At 43.4% G+C, this 23805-nt stretch overlaps 3 protein-coding genes across 3 annotated transcripts in view; 1 reads left to right on the forward strand and 2 right to left on the reverse strand.

The window, feature by feature from the left end:
* Window positions 1–20007, reverse strand: alg11 (ALG11 alpha-1,2-mannosyltransferase). The gene is made up of 7 exons (XM_079495773.1): window positions 19754–20007; window positions 7312–7457; window positions 6245–6469; window positions 5041–5412; window positions 4225–4476; window positions 3079–3389; window positions 1–2535 (listed from the first exon to the last, which is right to left on the reverse strand). Exons 2-7 carry the CDS (start codon window positions 7356–7358, stop codon window positions 2252–2254), a joined length of 1491 nt encoding a protein of 496 aa, XP_079351899.1. The 5' UTR covers window positions 7359–7457; window positions 19754–20007; the 3' UTR covers window positions 1–2251.
* On the reverse strand, window positions 9360–11925 carry LOC306917510 (uncharacterized protein). Its single transcript, XM_079495775.1, has 5 exons — window positions 11583–11925; window positions 11088–11174; window positions 10735–10808; window positions 10139–10262; window positions 9360–9737 (listed from the first exon to the last, which is right to left on the reverse strand). Exons 1-5 carry the CDS (start codon window positions 11639–11641, stop codon window positions 9458–9460), a joined length of 624 nt encoding a protein of 207 aa, XP_079351901.1. The 5' UTR covers window positions 11642–11925; the 3' UTR covers window positions 9360–9457.
* The window catches only part of LOC306917509 (uncharacterized protein), a 9323-nt gene continuing 4447 nt past the window's right edge, over window positions 18930–23805 (forward strand). Inside the window, exons 1-6 of the mRNA XM_079495774.1 lie at window positions 18930–19131; window positions 19768–19841; window positions 20229–20428; window positions 22010–22154; window positions 22769–22914; window positions 23650–23786. Of these exons, the coding sequence (XP_079351900.1) occupies window positions 19781–19841; window positions 20229–20428; window positions 22010–22154; window positions 22769–22914; window positions 23650–23786 (689 nt within the window). The 5' untranslated portion in view covers window positions 18930–19131; window positions 19768–19780. The remainder of the gene's footprint in view (window positions 19132–19767; window positions 19842–20228; window positions 20429–22009; window positions 22155–22768; window positions 22915–23649; window positions 23787–23805) is intronic.

The raw sequence follows: 23805 nt of genomic DNA on the forward strand, positions 1-23805 counted from the left end.
TGAGGAACAGTGTTTGCCATTTATTACATTCATCATCAATATAATATAAAACAAAATGTCACATTGGTGTGGTACAGTATGTACAGTAGAGCGTCCATTTTGGTTCATGTAAACAATCGACAGTATATCCTCAGTCATACCGCATGTATTACTACATCATTATTTAAACACATTCATCAAAACAAAAAAATATGTTTTATTGGTCTATAGCAGTCGGTCTCAGCCTTTTTAGGCTGTGAGCCCCCACAATAATATTTGAACTGGGGACCCCCACCCTGACAAACACTTGAATTGTAGGAGTTTAGTTTTGGAATTTAGTTTGACTCGGTTCCAGATATAGTGAAAATAGCTTATCTACAAGCTCACAACGTCTTGCAATTTGAGGTGTTGTGACCTTATAGATCAGCTCTTTCCGCAATTTTTGCCTTATATTTTTTTGAGTGGTGCAACCACTCCCTTACAGAGTTGTGTGTGTGGGTGGCTGGCTGGCTGGCTGGGTGGGTGCCTGCCTGCCTGGCTGGCTATGAGCACGAAAACAGCATGGTTGTTTTTCACCACCTGTGCGCAACCTAACACACACACACACACACACACAAACACACACGCACATATTAACTGTATATATGATGATTTCGGGTGTGCCAGTACAGTACAAGTACAGTATAGTACAGGGTACAGTAGAGGGCGGCTCGCCGGAACCGGGCCGGGACCCTGGGTGCGTTCCTGTGGGTCCTTTTTATACTTGATGCACTAATGGTTCTTAAAAGTACTCAAATTGTCACTTCACTGTCACCTGGGGATCCCCAAAAAATGATGTGGGGACCCACCTGGGGTCTGGTGTCTGGTCCCTGTAGCTGCTTAGGGCCACATTCAACTAGTTCTTTTTACACAATACCGAAACAACCAAAAAGGTAGCATAGTATAAAAATAAGAGTAGCATCTAGTACTGATGGAACTGAGAAATGGACAAAATGAAATAGGACAAACTCTTCGCTCTTTACTTTTACGAGCAGGATTTACATACCGTTGCTGTCAGACAGAAATCTCTGCATTTTAAAGCAGCACTATGTAACTTTCCTCTTCTACCCCAGATTTGAGCCTGGATTCCTGTGCTGACATGTATTACCATTGAAAGAATGCAAAATTCTCTTCACTTAACCCAGTGGTTCCCAAACCTTTTCATGTCAAGGACCCCCAAATTGGCACTCATTCGCCCGCGGACCCCCCACTTGAAAAGATATGCCAGGGACCCCCATAAGAGAAGATTTTTTTACGGCTCTAGCACAGATTCTCAACCCGTTTAATTTCAAGGACACAAAGTTTGACATGCATTAGTCTACGTACGGACCCCCATTTAATGGCATTTCTATCTCTGGGACCCCCAATTTATATTGTAAAATCAATGTTCATTTAACTCTGAAACCAAATGGACCCCACTGGAACTCCCTCAGGGACCCCTGGGGGGTCCCTGGACCCCACTTTAGGAACCACTGACTTAACCTACAGTACCTCTAAGTGTGTCTGAACCTATTATGAAATATTGAACCAATGAAAAGTATTAACGAGAGCTTGTGACTAAATATAATAACTCTCCGTTGGAACATTATCTGAAAACTAACAGTTTGGGATATACTAGGTTTCCACCTGACAGTGACGATATGTAAAACATACCGTAGCTACAACAGCATGATTTCCTGACCTAACGTAACAGATGATCATTGCTGTTTCCTAACAGTGTATTATATCATATGTATTTATTTATGTACAATTATCTTTATAATATTACAGATCGTTTCTCACGTGACCTCCAGTACTGACCAAATCACCAGGACGTCAGCGCAACCATAATGTAGGCGTAGCATCGGGACACTTACATTCTCTTGTTCTACAGTAAACATCCACAAGTTGACAAATTAGTCGACATGGCTTTTATGTTATTGTGTAGATATCCTCAGAGACATTCCACTTGTAAATAGCTAGCCTAACCGTTCTGATTTGGTCTATGCATGTGTTCTAAGCAGAGGTCCCATAGTGCCACAATCACTCGCACACGCACACAAACGCACGCACGACACACACACACACACACACACACACACACACACACACACACACACACACACACACACACACACACACACACACACACACACACACACACACACACACACACACACACACACACACACACACACACACACACACACACACACACACACACACACACACACACACACACACACACACACTCTCATCGAGCCAGTGTTCCCATGAGCGGCTCCATGGCTGCCAGGAAGCAGGCGTCGAACTCCTGATCGGAGAAGCGCGCAACAGACTGGCGAGCGTTGCGTCTGATCTGCAGTCTGGCGGCGGCGGGCAGCGCCAGGATCCTGTCCATGGCGTCCGCATAGCCGCCCTCGTCCTCGGCCAGGAAGCCCGTCTGACCGCCCTCGAACGGCACCACGATGTCCAGCTTGGGCCCGCCAGACTTGTGGGCCAGCACGATGGTCCCGGCGGCCATGCACTCCACCACGCCTGGGAGGTAGAGATGGGACCAAACGAACATTACATCATGTCACTATTACTGTAGCAACATTTTTTAACCCATTTAGACTTGAGACCAGATTCTACAAATGTCTTCAAAATCCTGACAGTTTTCTGAAAAACGTATGTTTTAATTTTTTTTTAATCCCACGATTTTTGTAACCCATTTATTTTTATCCCAGTGTCAATTGTCTAATGTAATCCTGGGCGCTACACTCCCTCTGCCAACCTGAAGAAGAAAAAAACTTATGTTTCGATATCAGTGGTGCTCAAACTATTTCATGTCAAGGACCCCAAACATACGTGTAATTGGCCGCCGATCCCCAACCTGAAAATGTTGTTCCAGGCAACCCCCCAGAAGCAAAGATATATTGCTGTGAAAGAATATATATTCAACGTTTTCACGATAAAAAATAAATATATAGGAGATCTACAAGCTTGTAGCATGGCACTCGGTGCCGCACTACAAGCTTGTATGTCTGCTATTTTTCAATAGCTAAAGTTTAAAAATGTTTAGGTTCCAACTTTACTCACCGATGCCAAAGTGTTCGTTCCACATGGTGTGCAGGCCGATGCTGGCTCCTGCCAGCTCCCTCTTCAGCTCCTCGAAGGTCACGTTGACCTTGAACTCCACCCTGTTGGCCACGCCCAGCTCCTGGCACAGCCCCCTGAGCATCAGCACCCTATCCTCGTCCTCCTGGTTCCGGCATCCACCAATCAGCACCAGCCGGAGCCCCCCCAGCTCCTCCCCTCGCCGCTCCACCAGCCTCTTGAAAGCCCGGATCTGCAGACGGTGGTCCTTCTCTGGCCTGAACTGTCCGATGGAGACCACCGTCCGGCTCTTCCTGTAGCGGAGAAGTTATGAGAGTTTAGTTGACCACGTCATTAACCACTTCAGCCCTGTATACATTTCGGACCTGAGACCATTTCGGCCGTTAGAACATAGTCGATCTACAAGCTCACAATGCGCTTGTAGATCTGCTATTTTCAAAAGATTTCTTTATACATTTTATTCATTTGAAAACTTGTGCACAATGAGTACTTTTACTTTTGGTACTTTTTGAAGTACATTTTGATGCCAATACTTTTGCAGTTTTACTCAAGTACATTTTTAATTCCGGACTTTCCCTTGTAAAAGACTAGTATTTCTACATTGCAGTATTGACCTCATCTGCAAAGTGTTTGTTTCATAAAATCCACTGTAGAAGACATGTTAACAGTATGAGCTACTTTCTGTCAATTCCTTGCAGGTGATTATTTTTTAAGTGTTGAAGTTTGGAAGTGCTCGTTGGATATCACTCAACGGCCCTGCGGACCACCTGTTTTGAATTTGCACATAATGCAGGAAGCAGCCGGACACTTAGAAAAATAATCACCTGCAAGGAATTTCGTGACAGAAAGTAGCTCATAACTCATAACATGTCTGAGGTGGATATTTATGAAACAAACACTTTGCAGATAGAGGATAATTGAAGCTTTTCGTGCAGCTGCAATGTTGTTTGACATTGTTTAATACAATCAGATAGGACTTTTCAGTTTGGATGTATGGGCTGTCAATGGCAAACTGCGGCTAGTTGCCACCCTGCCATTAACTTAATAGCAAGATGGGCGTGGTCTCTGCATAAGGTCAATTGATACTACACACTACAACATTTGAGTACTTTTTCCACCACCGCTTACCTGTCCTCCTTCTCCTCGTCGTCCAGGGCGATGTCCAGGAATGCGGTGACGTCACAGGGCGGGTAGACCACACTGGTGCGGTTGGGGGAGCGCCACAGCGCCAGGATGTGGTCCAGCGTCCATGAGGAGTTGACCATGACGATGTCGCAGCAGGAGCCTGCCATGCCGTAGAGCAGGGCAAACACGCAGTAGTACACCACCTTGACCGCACTCAGGAACAGGTTGTTGGAGATGTAGTCCGCGTTGTTGAACCTGGCCAGGAGAGGGCAGTGTTTAAACACGTTAATAATAATAATAATCTTTATTGTCCCGAAGGATATTCATCTTCACAGGTCTGTTCAACACCAACAACAAAAACAACACATAGTACAGAAAAACATTACACCAAGACAATACAAAAACATGAGGTCCCCACTGTGTACAGAACCATCCTATCGGTGGGGCAGTTTGTTTAATGCTGCGATGGCTGAGGGGACAAAACTCCTACTGAAACGAACTTTTTTCCATGGTAAGGTTCTGTATCTTTGTCCTGATGGCATGAGGGTGAAAAAGCGATACAGGGGATAATCAGTGTCACATGATATTGAGAGTGCTAGCCGTGTGATGGCCTTGTTGTTCATATCAGAAAGTGTTGGTGTGGGAAGTCCGATAATCTTGGAAGCAATACGGGTAATACTGAAAAGTATTACCCGTTAGAGACCTGAGGCCGATTCTACAGAAAAAAAGAATAATAATAATTTAAAAAAAGAAAAAATCTAATTTCTGTTTTGGTTCTTGAGCTAAAAAGTTTGCGAACCACTGTTAAGTGGTACTCACCTAGGGTTCCTCTCCCTGACCACGGACAGCATGTCCGTGCTGATGGTGGGGTAGTGGACGTAGCTGGCCACGCTGCAGCCGCCCAGGTAGCGGAACAGGGGCAGCGTGAAGGCGTAGCCCATGGAGTCCACGTAGAGGTCAGGCACGTACTGTGCCAGGGCCTCCCAGCCCAGGAAGACGGAGCCCACGCTCTGGCACAGCAGGGTGAAGTGGGGCCAGAGGCCCGGCTCCACCAGCATCCGGTGCCTCAGGAACACGAAGTGGACCGGCCGCGGCAGCGTCACGCTGAAGCGCCGCCGTGCGCCCTCCGTCATCTGCGCACCCGTCACGTCGTAGTCCCCCGTGTACACCACCACGTTGACGTCGGGGTACCTGTGCCGCCCGAGCAGGTGACATTTAGATTTTGTCCCATTTAGTTTGTCATATTTTATGCCTATCTGTTTACGTCATACATGGGCAACTGGCGGACCGGGGGCTACATGCGACCCCCACCATCACTTAATGTGGCCGGCAGGTTAATATCAGAATACTGATACATGTATATACCGGTATTATTGATTTTTTTGTATTTCATGAGGTTAAGAATTAAAGGTATATTCAGTGATTTCACTTAATTCAAATATCACTTCTTTTTTTGTTTTGTTGTGATAATCCTCCCGACCATAGAGTGTGCTGACCATATAAGGAGTTCCTCCCTGTCCCCAGTGAGCCCCTGGGGTAAAAAAAAAAACTTAGGTTTCGTTTTTGGCTAAGTCAAGCTCAAAGCTCAAGCTCAAAGCTCAAGCTCAAAATGCGTCGCAGTGCGATGCGTTTTGAGCATGTAGATCAGCTATTTTTTGCTACGACAGAAATAGGCAATGTGGCCCTCTGGAGTGAGTGTGGACATATTGACAATATTCAGACCGTGGCCATCTTGCCAGCAAGGTGCTAACTATGTGCAACTTCCCATTGACAGCCTATTCATCCGAACATAAAAGTACTATCCAATTGTATTAAACAGCGTCAAACTCACAAACATTGCAGCTGTGCGAAAAGCTTGAATTGTCCTCTTTCTATCTGCAAAGTGTTTGTTTCATAAAAATCCACTGTAGGCTTTTTATGAGCCAATTCCTGTCAAGAAATTCCTTGCAGGTGATTTTTTTGAAGTATTGGAGTTTGGAAGCCCTCTCCATCGTCAAAGTTGCCCACCCCTGGTTTACGTCACCTGTTCTGCAGAGCTCTGATGGCGCACCACAGCACCCTCTCCCCGCCGCCGCCCGCATTGCAGTATGGGTGGAAGAAGGCCACGGCGGGCCGGCCGCCGTCCCGCGCCCGCCGTGCGTTCCTGTTGGTCTGCAGCCACAGGCGCACGCTCAGCACCAGCAGAACCAACACGGCCACCAGCAGCACACACAGGAACAGCAGAGGCAGCAGCAACTTCCACAGCAACCTGAGAGCCACCAGGGTGGGAAAAGTTACGCATATTTTGTACTCGAGTAATAGTATCAATACTACAACGTAGAAAGTAAATACTCTGTTACAAGTACAAGTCCGGAATTCAAAATTTACTTGAGTAAAAAGTAGCCTGGGCAGCATTCCATTTCGGGTTCATGATCCGGTCGGGAGCGGATGGTAACTTTCGTCATGTTGTAGTCAATGATTTGTAGTCATCTGGCAGCAAACCACAAGGCGGAATCAGTACTATGAATATTCCGCCTTGTGGTTTCCTACCTGATGACTACAAATCAGTGACTACAACATGATGTAAATTACCATCCGCTCCAGACACACTGCGATTTTGGAACACAGACTAGGCTTTCTTCCTAGGTGGAAAGCCTGGTGACGCGGTGGTAAGTAAAAAGTACAAAAGTATTGACATCAAAATATACTTTAAAGTAGCAAAACAAAAGTAGAAAGTACTCATTACGCAGAATGCACCATTTCACATGATGTTCCAAATGTATAAATATAATTTAAAAACGTTTTTCCTCACACACACACACACACACACACACACACACACACACACACACACACACACACACACACACACACACACACACACACACACACACACACACACACACACACACACAAGTTCAGTTCCACCAGTGGGATTAACAGTTAAATACATGCAAACATGGATCAACATAGACTAGACTAGAGCATGTTGTTTACACTGTATGTTCTATATGAGTACTGTTTTGAATACATGTCAGCAATATACCCGGTTAATTCACACAGACACACATATATAAATATTTATTATCATGAATAATAATGTAATAATACCTGGTTAATTCACAGAGACACAGTACGAGCTGATCGTGCCCAGACATCTTGGATGATGATGACAACACAACATAAACTTTGACCCCGCTTTTCCTCGGCGCTTTAGCACGGCAGCAGTACACTCATGTGTTTGTCTTTATCGCCACCTGCTGGACAGAGACGGTATAACACACACCTTCACTACTCACTGCACGCTGCGCACGCACGCACGCACGCACGCACGCACGCACGCACGCACACACACACACACACACACACACACACACACACACACACACACACACACACACACACACACACACACACACACACACACACACACACACACACACGCACACACACACACACACACACACACACACACACACACAGCAAAAAATATAATTGTTGGCCAATCAGCGAGGCCGACAGGTTGGGGTGGCCAATCACAATCGGATAAGTGGTTTTGTTTTTTGTTGTTTGTTAATCTATTTGGGTCTCACTCAATTTATCTCTGAATATATAAAAAAAGAAAAGAAAGAAAAATGGCAAAAAGTTTATGGAAATATTATGTACATACAACTGTGTTTGCAAATTGCAATGTGTTTGTTTTAGACTTGGCCCTTTGAAGAGGAATATATTTCTGGACATATTAAACTGCATTTAATAATAGTTATCATAAAATTAAAACTTCTAAATGCGACAGCAACCCCATGTGTAGTGGTAGTATACTGCCACCTGGTGTTTATATTGCATTGTTTTCTTTTAACCTGTGCAGCACTTTGGTTGACTTTGTCATTTTAAATGTAGGCCTACTATATAAATAAATTTTGAGTTGAGTTGAGTTGGTGAATTTTGGGACTTTGACACCAAATCCAGGAGAAATACCTACATTCCAAAGCTGAGGACTGATCTCTCCCAGTCAGAACTCCAAACTCACTCCATATCTTGTGCCACAGGCTGAAGAAAATGGAACCCCTGGGTCCATTTGGTTCAATGTGTACATTCCCAGAGTCAAATTAACCCTGAGATGGGTTACACTGAGGTTCCAGAGATAAATCTTATCTTATATTATTGATCTAATATTATTAAACTTATGTTATGGTCCTTGAAATGAAAAAGGAAATCAATCAATTCTCTGGGCCCACGCACACTGTCACATTAAAGTGCAGCAGACAACAGTCCACCATTATAAAATGAATGCTCTCTAGAAAGCAATTAGGTTAGCATTAGCTTAAGTCGACTCATTATAGAGTTGTTTAATTCTTGTGTAAACATGCATTTTGTTGGTTTGAAATTAAATTCCAGTGCCTGTCGAGGCTGGTGAAGACAGGCCACCACACAGGATTATTTCTGGGCTATGATTGGATACTCAACTACATTGTTATAATCTGCCACATTTGACTGATTTTAAACCACCTTATTACATATCTGTCATCCATCCCACTGCTATTTTAATCACACACATTATGTGACCTGTTTCTGTTCCTTTATCTCATTCCAACTGACAACAGAGCTTGTACCACTTTTTTGCCAATAGTCGAGTTGAACTCTAAAAACGTTAAAGATTATAAGATCTTGTGTTGTTGACTGAAACAGCTAGAAATGTGAGATAAAATCATATTATGCAGAAAAACTGGAATACCACTGTTTTTTCTGTTTGTGGATTGTGTTTTACATAATAATAAATCACTATAAAAAGGGAATGTGATTATGTGAGGTAGTGTATCTGTTCATTGTCAGTGGCATGTATTTCTATACTTTAGTGGCTGTGTTGTGCAGGCGTGTATGTGTGTAATTGCAGTGTTTCACTGTTTATAATATACTGTATATGGCATTATTTCAGCGTTTGACAAATCTAAATCACTAGTTATTCTACTGCACCTTTTCCCGTATATACTTGAAATACTTTAAAACAATGAGTATCATAATAAGATACATACAGACACGTTTTAAAATTTTAGATGATTTATCAAGGAATTCAGTTCATATTTACAAGTTATATACATTGTTCTTATATACAAAATGGAATCATTAATAAACTAGAATAAGAGTAACAGATACAAATAGATAAATCAAAACAAAAGAACAGTAACATAAATTCATTGATGAACAGTTTGCAACAAAGTTACAAATATATATCATTGTTCTTATATACAAAATGGAATCACATTTGTGACAAAGTGTCCTTTTCTTGGAGTCTCTCCTCCGCCCATTTCTCTAACCGTCCCTTCTGCAGTATAGTATAGTAGTTTGGCCTCTCCAGAACGGCTGCCATCTCCATTTCAACCAACCTCCTTGCCATGTCCCGGAGCTGGAACTTTCTAATTTCCTTGTCCTTCTCCATGGCTGCAATCTTAGTCCTCATCATGTCAACCAAAATCACCATGTTCTTCCTCTCTTCCTCCATGTTTTCAATCTTCATTTCTTGTGAGAGGAGCCTGGACCTGAACACATTAAGATAAGATAAAATGAGACCTTCATTGATCTTGCCACGGAAATTCAGTCACCAGGGCAGCACAGCAGTTAAGATGAAGTTAAAGGGTAAGAAAAGTACTGTAAAAACAGCAGAATAAACGATATCACACCATCGATAATTAACAAAATATACAGTTACAACACTATACACTGACACCACGGCGCGTAAACAGCGCCTCAAACTGTGACTCCTCCGCAAGTTAGATAGCATCGGCATAGATGTTTGTCCGTATGTGATTAAGGATTGGTTTTTGGGCGTTCCTGTCTAGCGTGGTGTCAGTGTATAGTATAAACCCTTAATGGTGCTTTCATAGTGCAAGATTAAATAAATAAGAGAACACACAGTAAGCATGTCAGATAGTGTACTTACTGTAAATTGTCTTCTGCAACGCTCTCTGTCCTTCCAGCATCATGCCTGCTCTTCCTCACTTTGAAGCAGAATTTCTTCTTCTTAGAAGTTTGCTCTGAGGTGAAGACGCTCCCTGCATCTAGGGCTGTCACATGAAATTGTGATTAACGATTTAATTATGTTTTTGACATTGAAGATTTGCACAGGGCAGATATGACAAATAAAATAACTCAAATGCACAAATAAATTAATAATGTACTGTGACCAAAACAGGCCGACATAGGGCGCCTTCGGAAATAGCGCACTGAGTGCACTGTGCAATGCAAACTAATAGGCGAGTGCGCTCCTGTTCAGTATTTCCGAACACACCCATAATGTTATACTTTCAAAAGTGTTTTAAAAATAAAGGAAATGGCAGATTCACATGATAGAAATACCAGCTCACAATGCGACATGTGAGCTTGTAGATCTGCCATTTCCACTACTTTTAAAATCTTCCAAAAATGTATGAACATTATACAACTTATAGAATGCAAATGGTTCTGATTATGCAAAGTAATTATGACTATCTCAAATAATTGCGATTACGTCATTAATAATTGTGACAGCCAGCATACCTGCTTCCTCAACCTGCTGTCTAATTACATCCCATTCCTCGAACTTAGAGGCTGGTGGTGGTGGAGTGCTGAATCTGATGACAAAAATGTACAATTTACAATTACAATGTAGGTATTTAGCATGCGCTTTTATGCAGAGTGACTTACGATAATCAAGGTAACATATTACTACTGTACCCTTACTAGCCTATATACATGTAACATAAATAAGTTATTTTATAGACAGAATGCAGAGAGACAATGTGATTCCTGAAGAACTATACCATGCAGGTATAGGCTTAAACATAACCTAGCATCTGTTTAAATAATGCTATCTAAATTACATTATTATCATTGTGAAATGAAGAACATACCTGGTGTGCCCCCCTAGTGTTGAAAACGTCTGGGAACTCAGATTATACCTGATGATGTTTGATTCGCCAAAGAACCACTTCTTCAGCCTGTAATAGAGAGAGAGATAGATAGAATATTATCGCATTTGCATCATTTAAAAGCAAACAGTGTGCAACCAACCATTAAAAACGGCAAAATGAAAATCACAAAAAGCCGGCCATTTAAATCATTCAATTTCAACATATCAACACTCAACCAACGCTAACGGACGCCCGCTGGTCTGTCGTCTGTAAGCACCGCACAACGTGCGGTGCTGACAGACACGGGTGCAGTTAGGCGCCGTTCACACCTAGCAGACAGCCGTCTTACTAACACCACACACACACACACACACACACACACACACACACACTGTCTGTCGTCTGTAAGCACCGCACGTTGGCGTCCGTTGGCGATTTTTCCCCCTGGCGTCCCAGGGGGAAAAATCGAATCTAATCAGTTAAAACACAACTAACCTCATCAGTAAACTGTCTGTCCTCCGCTGCTTGTTGTTGTTGTTGTTGTTGTTATCCATGATGATGATGAACAATTCGTCGTTAGTTTTCACCGGGTGTGTTCCGTTAGTCTGTGATCAGATATCGTTGAGAAAGATGCGACTAATGTCTGTGATGTCTGTGCAGCGAATGACTTCAAATCGCCCACTCTCAGCTGCTTAACCTGTGACCTGTAGTGAGGCGAGCTCTGATTGGTGGGAGCGTCGGTCGCTCCACCAATCAGGTCGCTGCGTTGCACCGGAAGCTCGCGTGCGGCAACGTCATTAACTCAACTAAACTAAACCTAAACTATGATATGATAAACATTTAAACAACAACAAACAGCATTGTTTGTTTGCATGACTCAGTAAAAACACGGCTGCTATTGGACTGGCTGGCCACTTGATGTACCGGGCGGGCCGTTAGGCCGTGGAATCCATGGTGAAATCACGTTATGATTTTTTCATTTTTTTTCAAGTTCAAATGATAGCAGCAGGTGCTGACGTCACGCGTCCAAGCGCACGTTGAACAACCAATCAGAACGGTGAGGTAAACTTTAAAATCACGCATTTTCTACCTTAATATAACTGTTGATAACACTGTCCGTTTGTTTGTAGATGTTTGCTAACTAACCAGCTAGCTAGCTAACTAGCGTGCTAGCTAAGCTAGCTAGCTAAGCTTGCACGTTAAGCCAGCAACTGCACCTCTCCACTCCATGTTATTATGCATTCATTATGGTCATATCAGATACAGATTATAATTATACATCGAAATTCCTCAAGTCCAGCTGAAACCAAACCAAACTCTGGAGACTGGAGAACAGAACGTGAACAACAGGCTAACTTTCGTGTGCTAAAACGGCTTTATGTATCATTGTGAATTAATTTCGTGATGGTTATGTTGCACATTTGAGTACTGAGTACTGACATATTGGCCATCTATTGTATTTGCATCATGCACAAAATAATAAAATATGGTCACCAGCCAGTTGAGAGTGGCTCTGTATGTGTGTTTTATACATTTTTAAGTATTAAGAGTTTGTTGAGACTAAATAATAACTTCATTGGATCCATTGTAACATTCTTTTCCATTTCCTGAATAGTACGGTTTTGAACATGCAAGGTTTCCACCCGACAGCGACAATATGTTGGAACTGCATGTGTATATGTGCCCATTAATTTGGCCATATTTGAGTGCAGCAGAGGTACAGGAAAATGATCACCCGATACTACATCGGGTGCAATGATTGAGCCCAGATAGTCTTATATAAACTAAATCGATTAGTCTGATTAAACACATATGCTAAGCCCTGTATTATACTTAGTTGTACAATGGTGGTGTGCAATAATAGTAATTAATAGCTGATCTACACGCTCACAATGCGTCGCATTGCAACATGTGAGCTTGGCGTGGCACCAAGGAGCGAGCCATCTAGATTTGCACATCTAGTTTGTGTGTCTCTGCACCTCCGCGACTACTTGCAAACCACTGGACGGATCAGTGTCAAATGTTTTGTGCATGTTGACAGTAGGCCAACAAAGTAGTAAATCTCGGAATATTTTTTTATATTGCAAATAATTTCTTTTGGTGTGAATTACACACAGATCCACAGTGAAGCCATGCCGTTATTAGACCTTACTTTGTTTTTTTTGATTGATTGATTGAAGAATTTATTAACAGTTTGCAGAATTACAGTACATTTCAAGCACAAACTCAATACAAAGGCTGTTAACTGTGAGTGGACGACCCAATTAAGCATTACACTTGTTTCCAATAGGGTCCACCATGTTCAAATCATCAAAACATTTAGAGACGTACAAATAGACACTTCTATAGACAGAACAGGAATTCATCATAAAGGAGGTAAAAAGGGAAAAGAAACATATACAGTGAGGGGGAAAAAAAGGGGTGGGCGGTGGGGGGGATTCACGTTCAGCTCCGTTAATTTGTTTGTTTTCCTTGGAGGAGCTGCGTTGGGTCCCCAAGTTGGCTCAGTGGCCATACCTTGAGTTGGCTGTGTGGCCGCGACCATCTCTTGTGTTGTCCTTGCGTTCGTGTTTGAGGGATTCCGATTTTACAGGGGCCAGTTTCGAATTGCAGCCGTCCGTAGGTGCCCTTTGAGAGCGGTTTTGAAAGAGTCAAGGGATTCGCATGTCTTAATGACAGTTGGTAGGGCGTTCCACATTTTGGTGGCATAGGAGCGAAAATAATTTAGTCCCTTGTTTGTGCCGAATCTGGGTTGTACATGGTTCGTTGCACTCCCTCTGGTGTTGTGGGTGTGGACTTCGTTAACATTAAGGAAGTATCTAGACAGGTACATGGGTATCTTGGTAGTGTATCGAATCTTGTGGACCAGACCCATTGCAAGATGCTGTACTCTGTCGTCGACCCTAAGCCATTCCAGCCTGTCGAAGTGGGCAGGGGTGAGGTGGGTTCGGGGGGCTAGGTCAAGTAGGAGCCTGACCAGTTTGTTTTGGGAAGTCTGGAGCCTGGTTTTAAGGGCCTTTGAGGTGCTGTGGTACCAGGAGGTGCATGCATAGTCAAAGAAACCCTGTACAAGGGCTCCTGTTAAGGTCTTCAAGGTGTTTTTGTTGACCAGTGAGGAGATCCTGTAAAGGAATCTTGTTCTATGGTTGACCTTTTTGATTACGTTGGTGGCCATTTTATTTATTTATTTTATTGTTAAATACATTTTTGTACTTTATACAAATACATTGGTTTTGGTACTAAGTAGCTTTGCGGTTTAATTTCCAATAATAACCAGCTTACTGCACAAGCAATTGTCACCACAGTCTCCAAGTGGAATATGAATTTGTCTTAGAGCTGCATGTACTTGATATGTCCAGCAGATGGCTGTCCTGCATCGTGTCCAACAGAACTGCTAAGTGGCTGCTAGGAGGGGATGTGGGAACTCCAGTCTCCAAGCCTTTGATGAAAGTCTTCAGCACTCAGGAGTCAGCACACACAGGCACACAGTAAGTAAAGGTCAATACAAAAGTTTGTAAATGCAAAATAATTAGCCAAGTGTAACATATTTATAGTTCTAGTCACTGGAGGGTATTTTTTAGCTTTTGTTTGTTTTAATACATTTCTTTAATACATAATAATATTGATACATTATTGTCTCCACCAGGCCAAAGGCATGGGGAAAGAGTATGTTTTGCACTCCATCTGTGTGTGTGTGTGTGTGTGTGTGTGTGTGTGTGTGTGTGTGTGTGTGTGTGTGTGTGTGTGTGTGCTTGTGTCCGTCCGCCCGCCCGCTGCTAATCTCCGTCACCGGCTACCTGTTATAGCGCCACTAGGAGGCCGACTTTTGATAAACACATGTTTTGATATTACTCCTCCAGATTCTGTCCAAAAATTCCGCAAATCACACTATCTCTATAGTCATGTGTTCAAGACGGATCTGTCCGATATTTCAGATTCCATCCTAATTGGCTAACATTGGCTTTCAAAGTTTGCAGGATTGGCCCGTTTTGGAAAAAAAAGCCTCAAATCCTGAACGGAGCGTGCAATTTACGTGAAATCTTTCACAGACTTTCCTACTAGGCTGAGGAATATATCCCACCCTTTTCACATTGGCCTGTTATAGTGCCACCAACTGGTGGATTTTTGCAAAACACATTTTTGGAACAAAATGCCTCAAACCATCCAAGGCGTAAGAAGAAATGTCACCCTTTTCACCCTTTGCCTATTATAGAGCCACCAGGAGGCAACCTGACCTGCCCTGGTGGAGACCTGTGCCCCGAGGGGCACTTTATCTAGTTTTACACTAAGACTCTGCAGGGAAGTTGCACCTACTGTAGGTAGCACCTTGCTGGCAAGATGGCAGCCGTGTGCATATCATCAATGGCTGCTGCAGTGCCAGTGCGGGCTGAATGCCACTAGGCGGGGCCGCTCTATTTGCCACTTCTCTCTGGAGCCAATCGGAGATGAGATTATACCCAGAGAACACAGTGGCCGCTTGGTAACCGGAAGGTTCCCGGAAGGATCCCGGGATTCCCCAGAATTAGTGTCGAAGTATACGTTTGAGCAAGAGTCAGACTCTGAACCCCTAATTTCTCCCCATGATGGTTGGTGCGTTGCATAGTTTCCTCCGCCATTGATGTATGAATGAATTCAATCTATGTAAAGCGCCTTGGATAAAGGCACTATAAATGCACCATTTATCATTTAACTTGCTGGGTGCCAAACAACAATTGACATTTGAATCCTGTTGTACACGGCTGTGTGTGTGTGTGCGTGTGTGCGTGCGTGCGTGCGTGCGCGCGTGCGTGTGTGCGTGCGTCTGAAACAGAGACATACCAGGATAAGGACAGGTGAATACCAAAGTGTCCCATGTGTCAATAGCATCCAAGACACCTTCTCATATTGCGGTGTAGCAGTATTAATGGTGTGTGTGTGTGTGTGTGTGTGTGTGTGTGTGTGTGTGTGTGTGTGTGTGTGTGTGTGTGTGTGTGGTGTAAATTGGGATACACAGTACACATGATCGAGGCACCCCGTAACTCACACCTCACTCCTGCTCGCTCTCTCTGTCAGAAACAGCTTCTGTGTTAAATAAGCCACAGTGGTCTTGCAAAATCCTCCCGAGCTGAATCAGTGAATAAAATGTGAATACGTCTTTTTTTATCACAGGGTGTTTCCCCAAAGCCTATAAGGAGTTGGACCCGAGAAAAGTGCAACAATGTGTGCATGACATACGTACGATAAGGCTAAGTTTGTTCTACTAAATCAGTGCTTCCCCCAAAGAAACATCTGTCTCTGTGCTCATGTTACCAAAAACCTTACCTCATACATGGTGTGTCGGACACTGAGTTCATTCTGCCTGTACATTTAAGCTCCCATATGCAAACTTCCGCTTGCCTGCTTCCATTTAAACCTTGTTTATAGCACTGGTTTATTTTTTGTTTCCTATGTTTTGTTTTTAATTATTATTTCAAAACCTGTAAAAGAAACATTCCCAACAAATATTGTTTTTCCATGAATAAGAAAAAAAAATATTTCTAGCAATAGAGTATGCGCATGCTTAAAGTGAATGGCACATCGAGTGGCAAAGCAACAGGCAAAGTGAGTTTAACATTGTTTAATGTTGTTTAATGCAATCAGACTTTTCTGTTTGGATGTATGGGTTGTCAACGCCAGAAAGTAGTTTTTTGCCAGTCAGTAGGCATTCCTGCATAACGTCCGGGTTTGATGATGATGTCACACGCGTAGTACCTCTATTCCTTGAAGAAATAATAGAAACATCAAAGAAATTCCATAATTTAGAAAACAAATGTTTAAGAAATAGTGGAAATTGTCAATCTACAAAGCTGGCAGTGTACTGAACAAAACTATGTTGTGATCGCTCGTACTCCCTCAACAGTCACACTGTGGGTAAACACTGCACACATGATTTCACTCAATTAATGAGATGCAAAAATGTATGGTTTATATATTCGTGCCGGTTTGGTTCTTGAAATAAGCAGCTAATGTGACAGCCATCTGAGCCATGCGAATGCTTGTAATTTTGATGTTCTATAGCAAAAACCATATTGATTAATATCACGAAACACTGTTCTATACAGTAGCAAAAAGCACATTTATTAACGTAATGGCGTTCAGCTGAAAGTCTTCCAGGAAGGCTGCTCTCGTGTATCCTCGCTCTCAGAGATCCCTCCTCGCTCCTAGAGCAGAATGAAATAAGAATAGATAACCTTCAGAATGCGTTTATTGCACTTTTATCCAAAGCGCTTTACATAGATTGTGCATTACATTCACACACACGGCAGCTCCCATCTGGGAACTCTCAGGCAGACTTGATGCTCCGGCCACAAAACGGCCTGGCCAATCAGCGGCAGCTAGAGGCGGGATCAAGGCATACACAGTGCTGCCTTGCCATCTGGCGGAGTCAGGTTAGAGGACACCATGCAACATCACACATCGGGAACAGGGTTTCCGAGTCTTGCTCAAGGACACTTCGACACTAACTCTGGGGGAGCCAGGAATCGAACAGGGAACCTCACGGTTGCCATCCGGCTTTACCCCATAGCCACTGCCTTCCCTATGGCTTTAGCTTCCGCTTTGAGCCAGGAAGTATCAAGTGGGACACTTGAGATGTATCCATACTAGTGTCATTTGGTTCATGTGGCAGCCCTTATGCCATGGCAACCTGCCCAAAACAAATAAATGTCACCGTCGACCGTGTACTGTATGTGTGGGAAGAGTGCGCGGGCATCGTCTGCACGTGAATTCACCTTTAAATGGCAGCTGTTTCTAACATGAGACATGCCAGCCACGCACGTAGCACATGGATAAACATGACTTGACAGCACCACTTTTACTCAAGCACATTTTGAATTCCGAACTTTTACTTGTAACAGAGTAATACATTGCAGTATTGATACTTTTAATTTAGTAAAATGTGGGTACCTTTTCCAACACTGGGTCTGAGCATGTATGTGTGTGAGGGAGGTGTCAGTACTGGGATCCTAGCTAACAAAGGCTGATCCTGAATATAGATAAATGGTATAATGGTGCATTTATATATAGCGCTTTTATCCAAAGTGCTTTACATAGATTGTGCATTACATTCACCCATTCACACACCGATGGTGGAGGAAACCATGCAAGGTCCCCAACCTGATCATCGAGAGCAATTTAGGGGTTCAGGCTGTTCAGCGTCTTGCTCAAGGACACTTCAACACTAACTTTGGGGGAACCGGGGATCGAACTGAACCTTGCGGTTCCCATCCGGCCCCTCCACCTGGGGTGGCAGATGTGACTTGGGTATGGAATGGTGGGGATGATGGTGGTTAGCTCTGGTTCTGATGGGGTTTTACACATCCTTTTGTTTCCCTCATAAATTGTGTGTGACTTCAGGGAGGAGGATTACAATATGGACCCTTTCTCGACGGGCCATCAACACAGCTGAAGTTGATAGTGTTAATTCATTTGGGTTGTTTGTATTATGTATAGGCATGTAACGATTCACTCAAGTCACGATTCGATTCGAGTGTGTGTGTGTGTGTGTGTGTGTGTGTGTGTGTGTGTGTGTGTGTGTGTGTGTGTGTGTGTGTGTGTGTGTGTGTGTGTGTGTGTGTGTGTGTGTGTGTGTGTGTGTGTGTGCACGCGTGCTGCAAATCCATCCCTCCTCGTCTATATATAAGTTAATAGGTCTATCTATGTTAAAATGAAACCACCTTCTGACGTGCTGCCAGTGCCAAATCCCCCTGTATGGATACCCGAGACGCGCCGTGTGTCGGTGTGTGTGTCCTCTGCCAAAACCCTGTGCGCTGGCTGCATGCTAACTAAGCACAAATCGGGACACGAGCTTGTACGGCTGTACGCTGTAATATTCATACTGTAATGCATGCACCACGGCTGGAAACGCGACAAGTGACAAAGGACACTTTGACTTGCTTTCAGAAGTCTAAAAAAGAGAGAAGGATAGAGACCGGCGTATCGTCTGCTGTGGAGGACCCGTGACGTCACTTGACTTGACACACCACGTTGATTGGGCTGATCTATCATCTGATGGTGGTTGTTTTTGGTAAGGACCAGATTAGAAAAGGAGTCGTGGAAGAAGAAGAAGAAGAAGAACTCACATGTTTTGCATAAGTAAAAGTAGGCTATCAATATTGCAGTGTAGAAGTACTCTGTTACAAGTTAAAGTCTGGAATGCAAAATTTACTTGAGTAAAGGTACAAAAGTATTGGCATCAAAATGTACTTTAAGTACCAAAAGTAGTACACATTATGCAGAATGTCCCATTTCACAAGTTTTCAAATGTATAAAAAAATATTCAAAAATAATCTACAAAGTAACTAGTAACTAAGTTTCAAATGGTGAGGTGGAGTAAAAAGTGCAATATTTGCCTCTGAGATGTAGTGGAGTAGAAGTAAAAGTAGAGAAAATTGGAAATACTCCAGTAAAGTAAAAGTACCTCAAATTGTACTAAGTGCAGTACTTGAGTAAATGTACTTAGTTACTTTCCACCACTCACTGCCAGAAACGATCTCATTGGTTGTTGACTCAGCGATGGACGCACGCTTTGGACATTTTACGCACGCACGCAGTGTGAATGACACCGCCCTTTGCGGCGATGGCATGCTGTCAGCCATGGATTATTATATCATTTTGTGGCCTTCAGGCCACTTTGACCGAAATCTTACGTTTTATACTGCAGAGAGACGTAGAAGATGATTTCTCTTGGCATCGTGGTGACGTTGGCTTTTCTTCAGTTTGGACGGGTCTGCAGCGGTGAGTCCTTGGCATCTTTTACTTGCTTTTCATCTTTTTCTTCTTCTTTTTTTTAGGGGCTTTGTGAGGGGCCAATGCATGTTTTTTGAAGATTCTGAACGCCGCAACATGAAGCCGTGAGCTGATGCAAAGGCACACAATCTGATACTGTATAGATGTTCATTTCTGCACCTGACGGTTATGACTCGTCATTCTTGTTATATCATAATCACTTTACCCTCCTCTCTCCTCCTGTCTCCTTCTCCTCTTTTTCTAATCACCACCCTCCCATCCGTCTGTCCCCATGTTTCCTCACCGATCCTTCACTGCTCATCTCTCTCTCTCTCCCTGTCTGTCTCTGTGTGTGTCTTTCTCTCTCCCTGTCTCTGTGTCTCTCTCTCTCTCCAGTCTCTCATCTGCCCCAGGTTGCGTCTCTGTCGGTGGATTATGGCTCCTTTGTCACTTTGCCATGCAACGGCTCGGTGTACCTGGAGGAAGGGCTGCAGCTGGATGAGGGGGAGGAGAGTGAGTTCCGCTGGGAGGCAGTGGGAGCAGACGTGGCCTTCATCCAATCAGACGGAGAGCTGGTTCATGGTCCGGGATACGAGGTAGTATCTGCTTCCTGTTGGGTTTAGGGCAGGGGTTCCCAACCTTTATATTGTCACGGACCGGCTGACAGTTCATAAAATGTTCACGGACCGGCGGGGGGGGGGGAGAGGGGGGGTCGCGCGTCATCGTACCAAAACCTAACGTTCTCATGGTTGACTGGCCCTTAAATAGGCTACCCTCTGCTATAGGCATATTATTGTTATATATCATTGACCTAAATGGCGTTATATCATTATCAACAATGATAGTATGATTTATTAAAAAAAGGGTTAGGCTTATGTCTTTTTCATAAATTGCTTTGGACATGTGGAAAATAGCCTACAGCTGCTGCTGCCCGCAGAGCATACATACAAAGATACCAAGGATTGGACAGTGCTACGCAACATGGAAGTAACACTGACTCGAAGCCGTTTATAAATCACAGTCAGTGAACAGACGAGTCAACTTTTCACCGCCGTTTGGTGTGTCCCCCCCCCCCCCCGCCGCACAATCAGAAGCGTTTTCAAAGAGATGAGTAGGATATAGGCAGCCTGAAAGGCAAGCATTTGCATTCCAATGGGTGATTGAGCGTCGCACTCTACGCGCAACGGCCATCAGGTCTGGTGTTTGTCCTCTCTCTTTTCTCAGTGTTTTCAAATGGATTTTTATACGACGTGAAAACGTGGAATTCCCTTATCGCGTACCAGTGGCACGTGTCCCGCACTGGTTTGACCACCAGGGTATCCTAATAAGGTCCTGTAACTATGGTAACTATGGTCTGAGGGTGTACAAATGGTAGAACAAGCGTTTCATGTTAGACGTCAACAGACATTGAGAACCAGTGGTTTGTATGTATGTATGTATGTCGGTAAGAATGGTGGTCCCTTATTGGCTGTTGACAGTGACGTAACTAAGGTACACTTCAAGGTAGTTATATCTTTTATCGTAAGTTCGCAGATCGTAAGTTCGTAGAGGTCAGCAGTAAGTTGGAACCTCGTCAGAGTGCATTTCTAGTTCATTCTGTGTGGGAGTGTCTCAGGGCGGCTCAGAGTCTCAGAGTTCATGTGCAATATCATGCTGGCTAAGAGGTGTCTCACATCTAAAGACTGAAATCTTTAAAAAAAATCACACCTGTGTGAACTGAGTGGTGCAACTACACATTTATTGTTATAGTTACTGTACATTAGAACCAGGAAATTGATTGATTCACTCTGACGTTATATCTGTGATGTCAGTGACGTCACATACTAACCATAGCAACCATGCTTGTTTTTTTGGTATGAACAAACACGGGTACAAAGCCAGTTGTTGGAGTGGTTTGCACCACTCAAAAAAAAAAATCTTTAAAAAAGTATTTGAAAAGTATTTGGGTATGGGGAGGCTTAAGGCTCATACATAGTCTGGATTTTCGGTGGTTAGGTGACCACCGAACTACAACATGACGTCACGAGCCGCGGTGAAGAGCAAACCACCGCCACCGCTCCAGCCCTTCTCTCTGTTTTTACTCACCACCGCTCAACGTTATTTCAGCTCCGGTGGTCACCTCACCACCGAAAATCCAGACTATGAATAGGCCTTTAACTGAGCTCTGTTCCTTGCAGGGTCGGGTAGCGCTGGCCCCAGGATACAGGCGGAAGGAAGGAGACTGGTCTCTGTTTCTGTCCAGAGTCAGACTGACTGATGCTGACATGTATGAGTGTCTCAGAGGAAGACGCACCGTGTCAACAGTGTGGCTCAAGGTCAATGGTGAGAGAGGGGGCGGGAGGGAGGGATAACAATGTGCAAACTCAGCAGCAAGATGTATGAGCTGTTGTGACAGGAGAAGGATGTCTAACCACCTTCATGACTACAAATCATTGTGTATCCCTGCACTGTTTTACCCCGGTGCATACAAATACTGTACATTGCTGCTATTTTATCGGGAAGGTTTTATACAACCAAGTGAATTCAAAACATTGAAACACTGCTGTCAACTTTTACATTTCTTACAGAAAATGAAAAATCGTTATTATAGTTTTGTAAGATATTTCTTCCCTTTAAGTTCTGTATTCCCATTATATTGCACATACATTGTTTTGTTTTGATCGTGTTTTGATTTTCTCATGCCAATAGAGCTCCTTGGAATTAAAATAAAAAGATAATTGTGTGGGAGAGAGAGAGAGAGAGAGAGATAGAGAGAGAGAGAGAGAGAGAGAGAGAGAGAGAGAGAAAGAGGGGTGAGATATCTGTTATTTTCACTAGTTTGGGTCCCGGGGAGACATCACATTTCTCTTTAGGGGTCACAGGCTAAAACGTTTGGTAACCGGTGGTCCAACTAACACACAGTCCCCCTCTCAGCCGCTCTCCCTCCTCTCCGTCAGAACTGAGTGTGGAAACGTCTGTGACGGCGTGGCTGGGCGACATGCTGCACCTGCCCTGCGTCCTGTCCGTGCAGAGATCCCAGTCCTTCAAGGAGCTCAGTGTCTGGTGGCTCCGAAACGACCACCTTCTGGTCTCCTACAACCAGGTATGATGCACTTGCTGCCTCTTGTGTTCTCATGGTGCTGCTCTCTGGTTAAACAATGGTGCTAAGTTTTCAATAAACTTCTAAGTTTTCAATAAACTTCTTAAGTTTTCAATAAACTTCTTCCTACTCCTTTTTCGAACATAAATATAAGTTAAGGATTATGAAAGATCACTATTATTATTTTTGGACGCTTCTTTTTTTGTTTTTAATCTTTACTTTGTCTTTTCTTGTTTATATTTTAACATGTTCGGAATAAATAAATAAATGAAAAAATGAAATGAAAATGAAAAAAAGTGCTAGACAATTAAGTTCCCTGTGCAGACCAAGACCAGACTTATTTCAATAAGCAGAGAGAGAGAGAGAGAGAGATGTCAACCTGGTGTCAATGGAGATAAACGCCGAGTTAAAAAACGTAGATTGGTGCTTTTAGGATCAATGGGAACCAAAACCTGAAAAAGAGGAGAGATCCGGACACTGACACGGAGAGGGTGTCAAATCAAGATACTTTAGTCATGTCTACAAAATGTTAAAAGCCAAGTTATTATTTTTACAGAGTGTACAGCACTTTGCTTCAACAGTTTTTATTAGGTTTATAAATAAAGCTGGATTAATTTGATATCAGGCAGGTCAATAGACTGACAGTCTGCTGCATCGTGCCATGTCGTAGTCATGTTATTTCAATAACTGCAGTGCATTATGATTATGAATCTATTAAATGTTGTTTGTTCGCCCCAGTCCTACGTGACGATTGAAGACGAGGACACGTCTCGGTTCACCGTAGACATGGGCAGGACTGTGGAAGAGTTTGTCCTGTACGTCGACCCAGTGCTGTACGAGGACCAGGGACAGTACCGCTGCTTTTACAAGACCAGGTGAGTACTAGTTGAACTT

This window comes from Electrona antarctica (genome assembly GCF_951216825.1).
Source record: "Electrona antarctica genome assembly, chromosome: 24".
NCBI lineage: Eukaryota > Metazoa > Chordata > Actinopteri > Myctophiformes > Myctophidae > Electrona > Electrona antarctica.

Coding starts and splice junctions, on each gene's coding strand:
- alg11 (XM_079495773.1), bottom strand. CDS start 7,358: ATGTCTGGGCACGATCAGCTCGTACTGTGTCTCTGTGAATTAACCAG. Junction 5,413..6,244: donor ATCAGAGCTCTGCAGAACAG/GTGACGTAAACC, acceptor CGGGCGGCACAG/GTACCCCGACGTCAACGTGG. Junction 3,390..4,224: donor GACGAGGAGAAGGAGGACAG/GTAAGCGGTGGT, acceptor TCTCCGCTACAG/GAAGAGCCGGACGGTGGTCT.
- LOC306917510 (XM_079495775.1), bottom strand. CDS start 11,641: ATGGATAACAACAACAACAACAACAACAAGCAGCGGAGGACAGACAGT. Junction 10,809..11,087: donor ACACTAGGGGGGCACACCAG/GTATGTTCTTCA, acceptor TTTTGTCATCAG/ATTCAGCACTCCACCACCAC. Junction 10,263..10,734: donor ACAGCAGGTTGAGGAAGCAG/GTATGCTGGCTG, acceptor TTCATGTGACAG/CCCTAGATGCAGGGAGCGTC.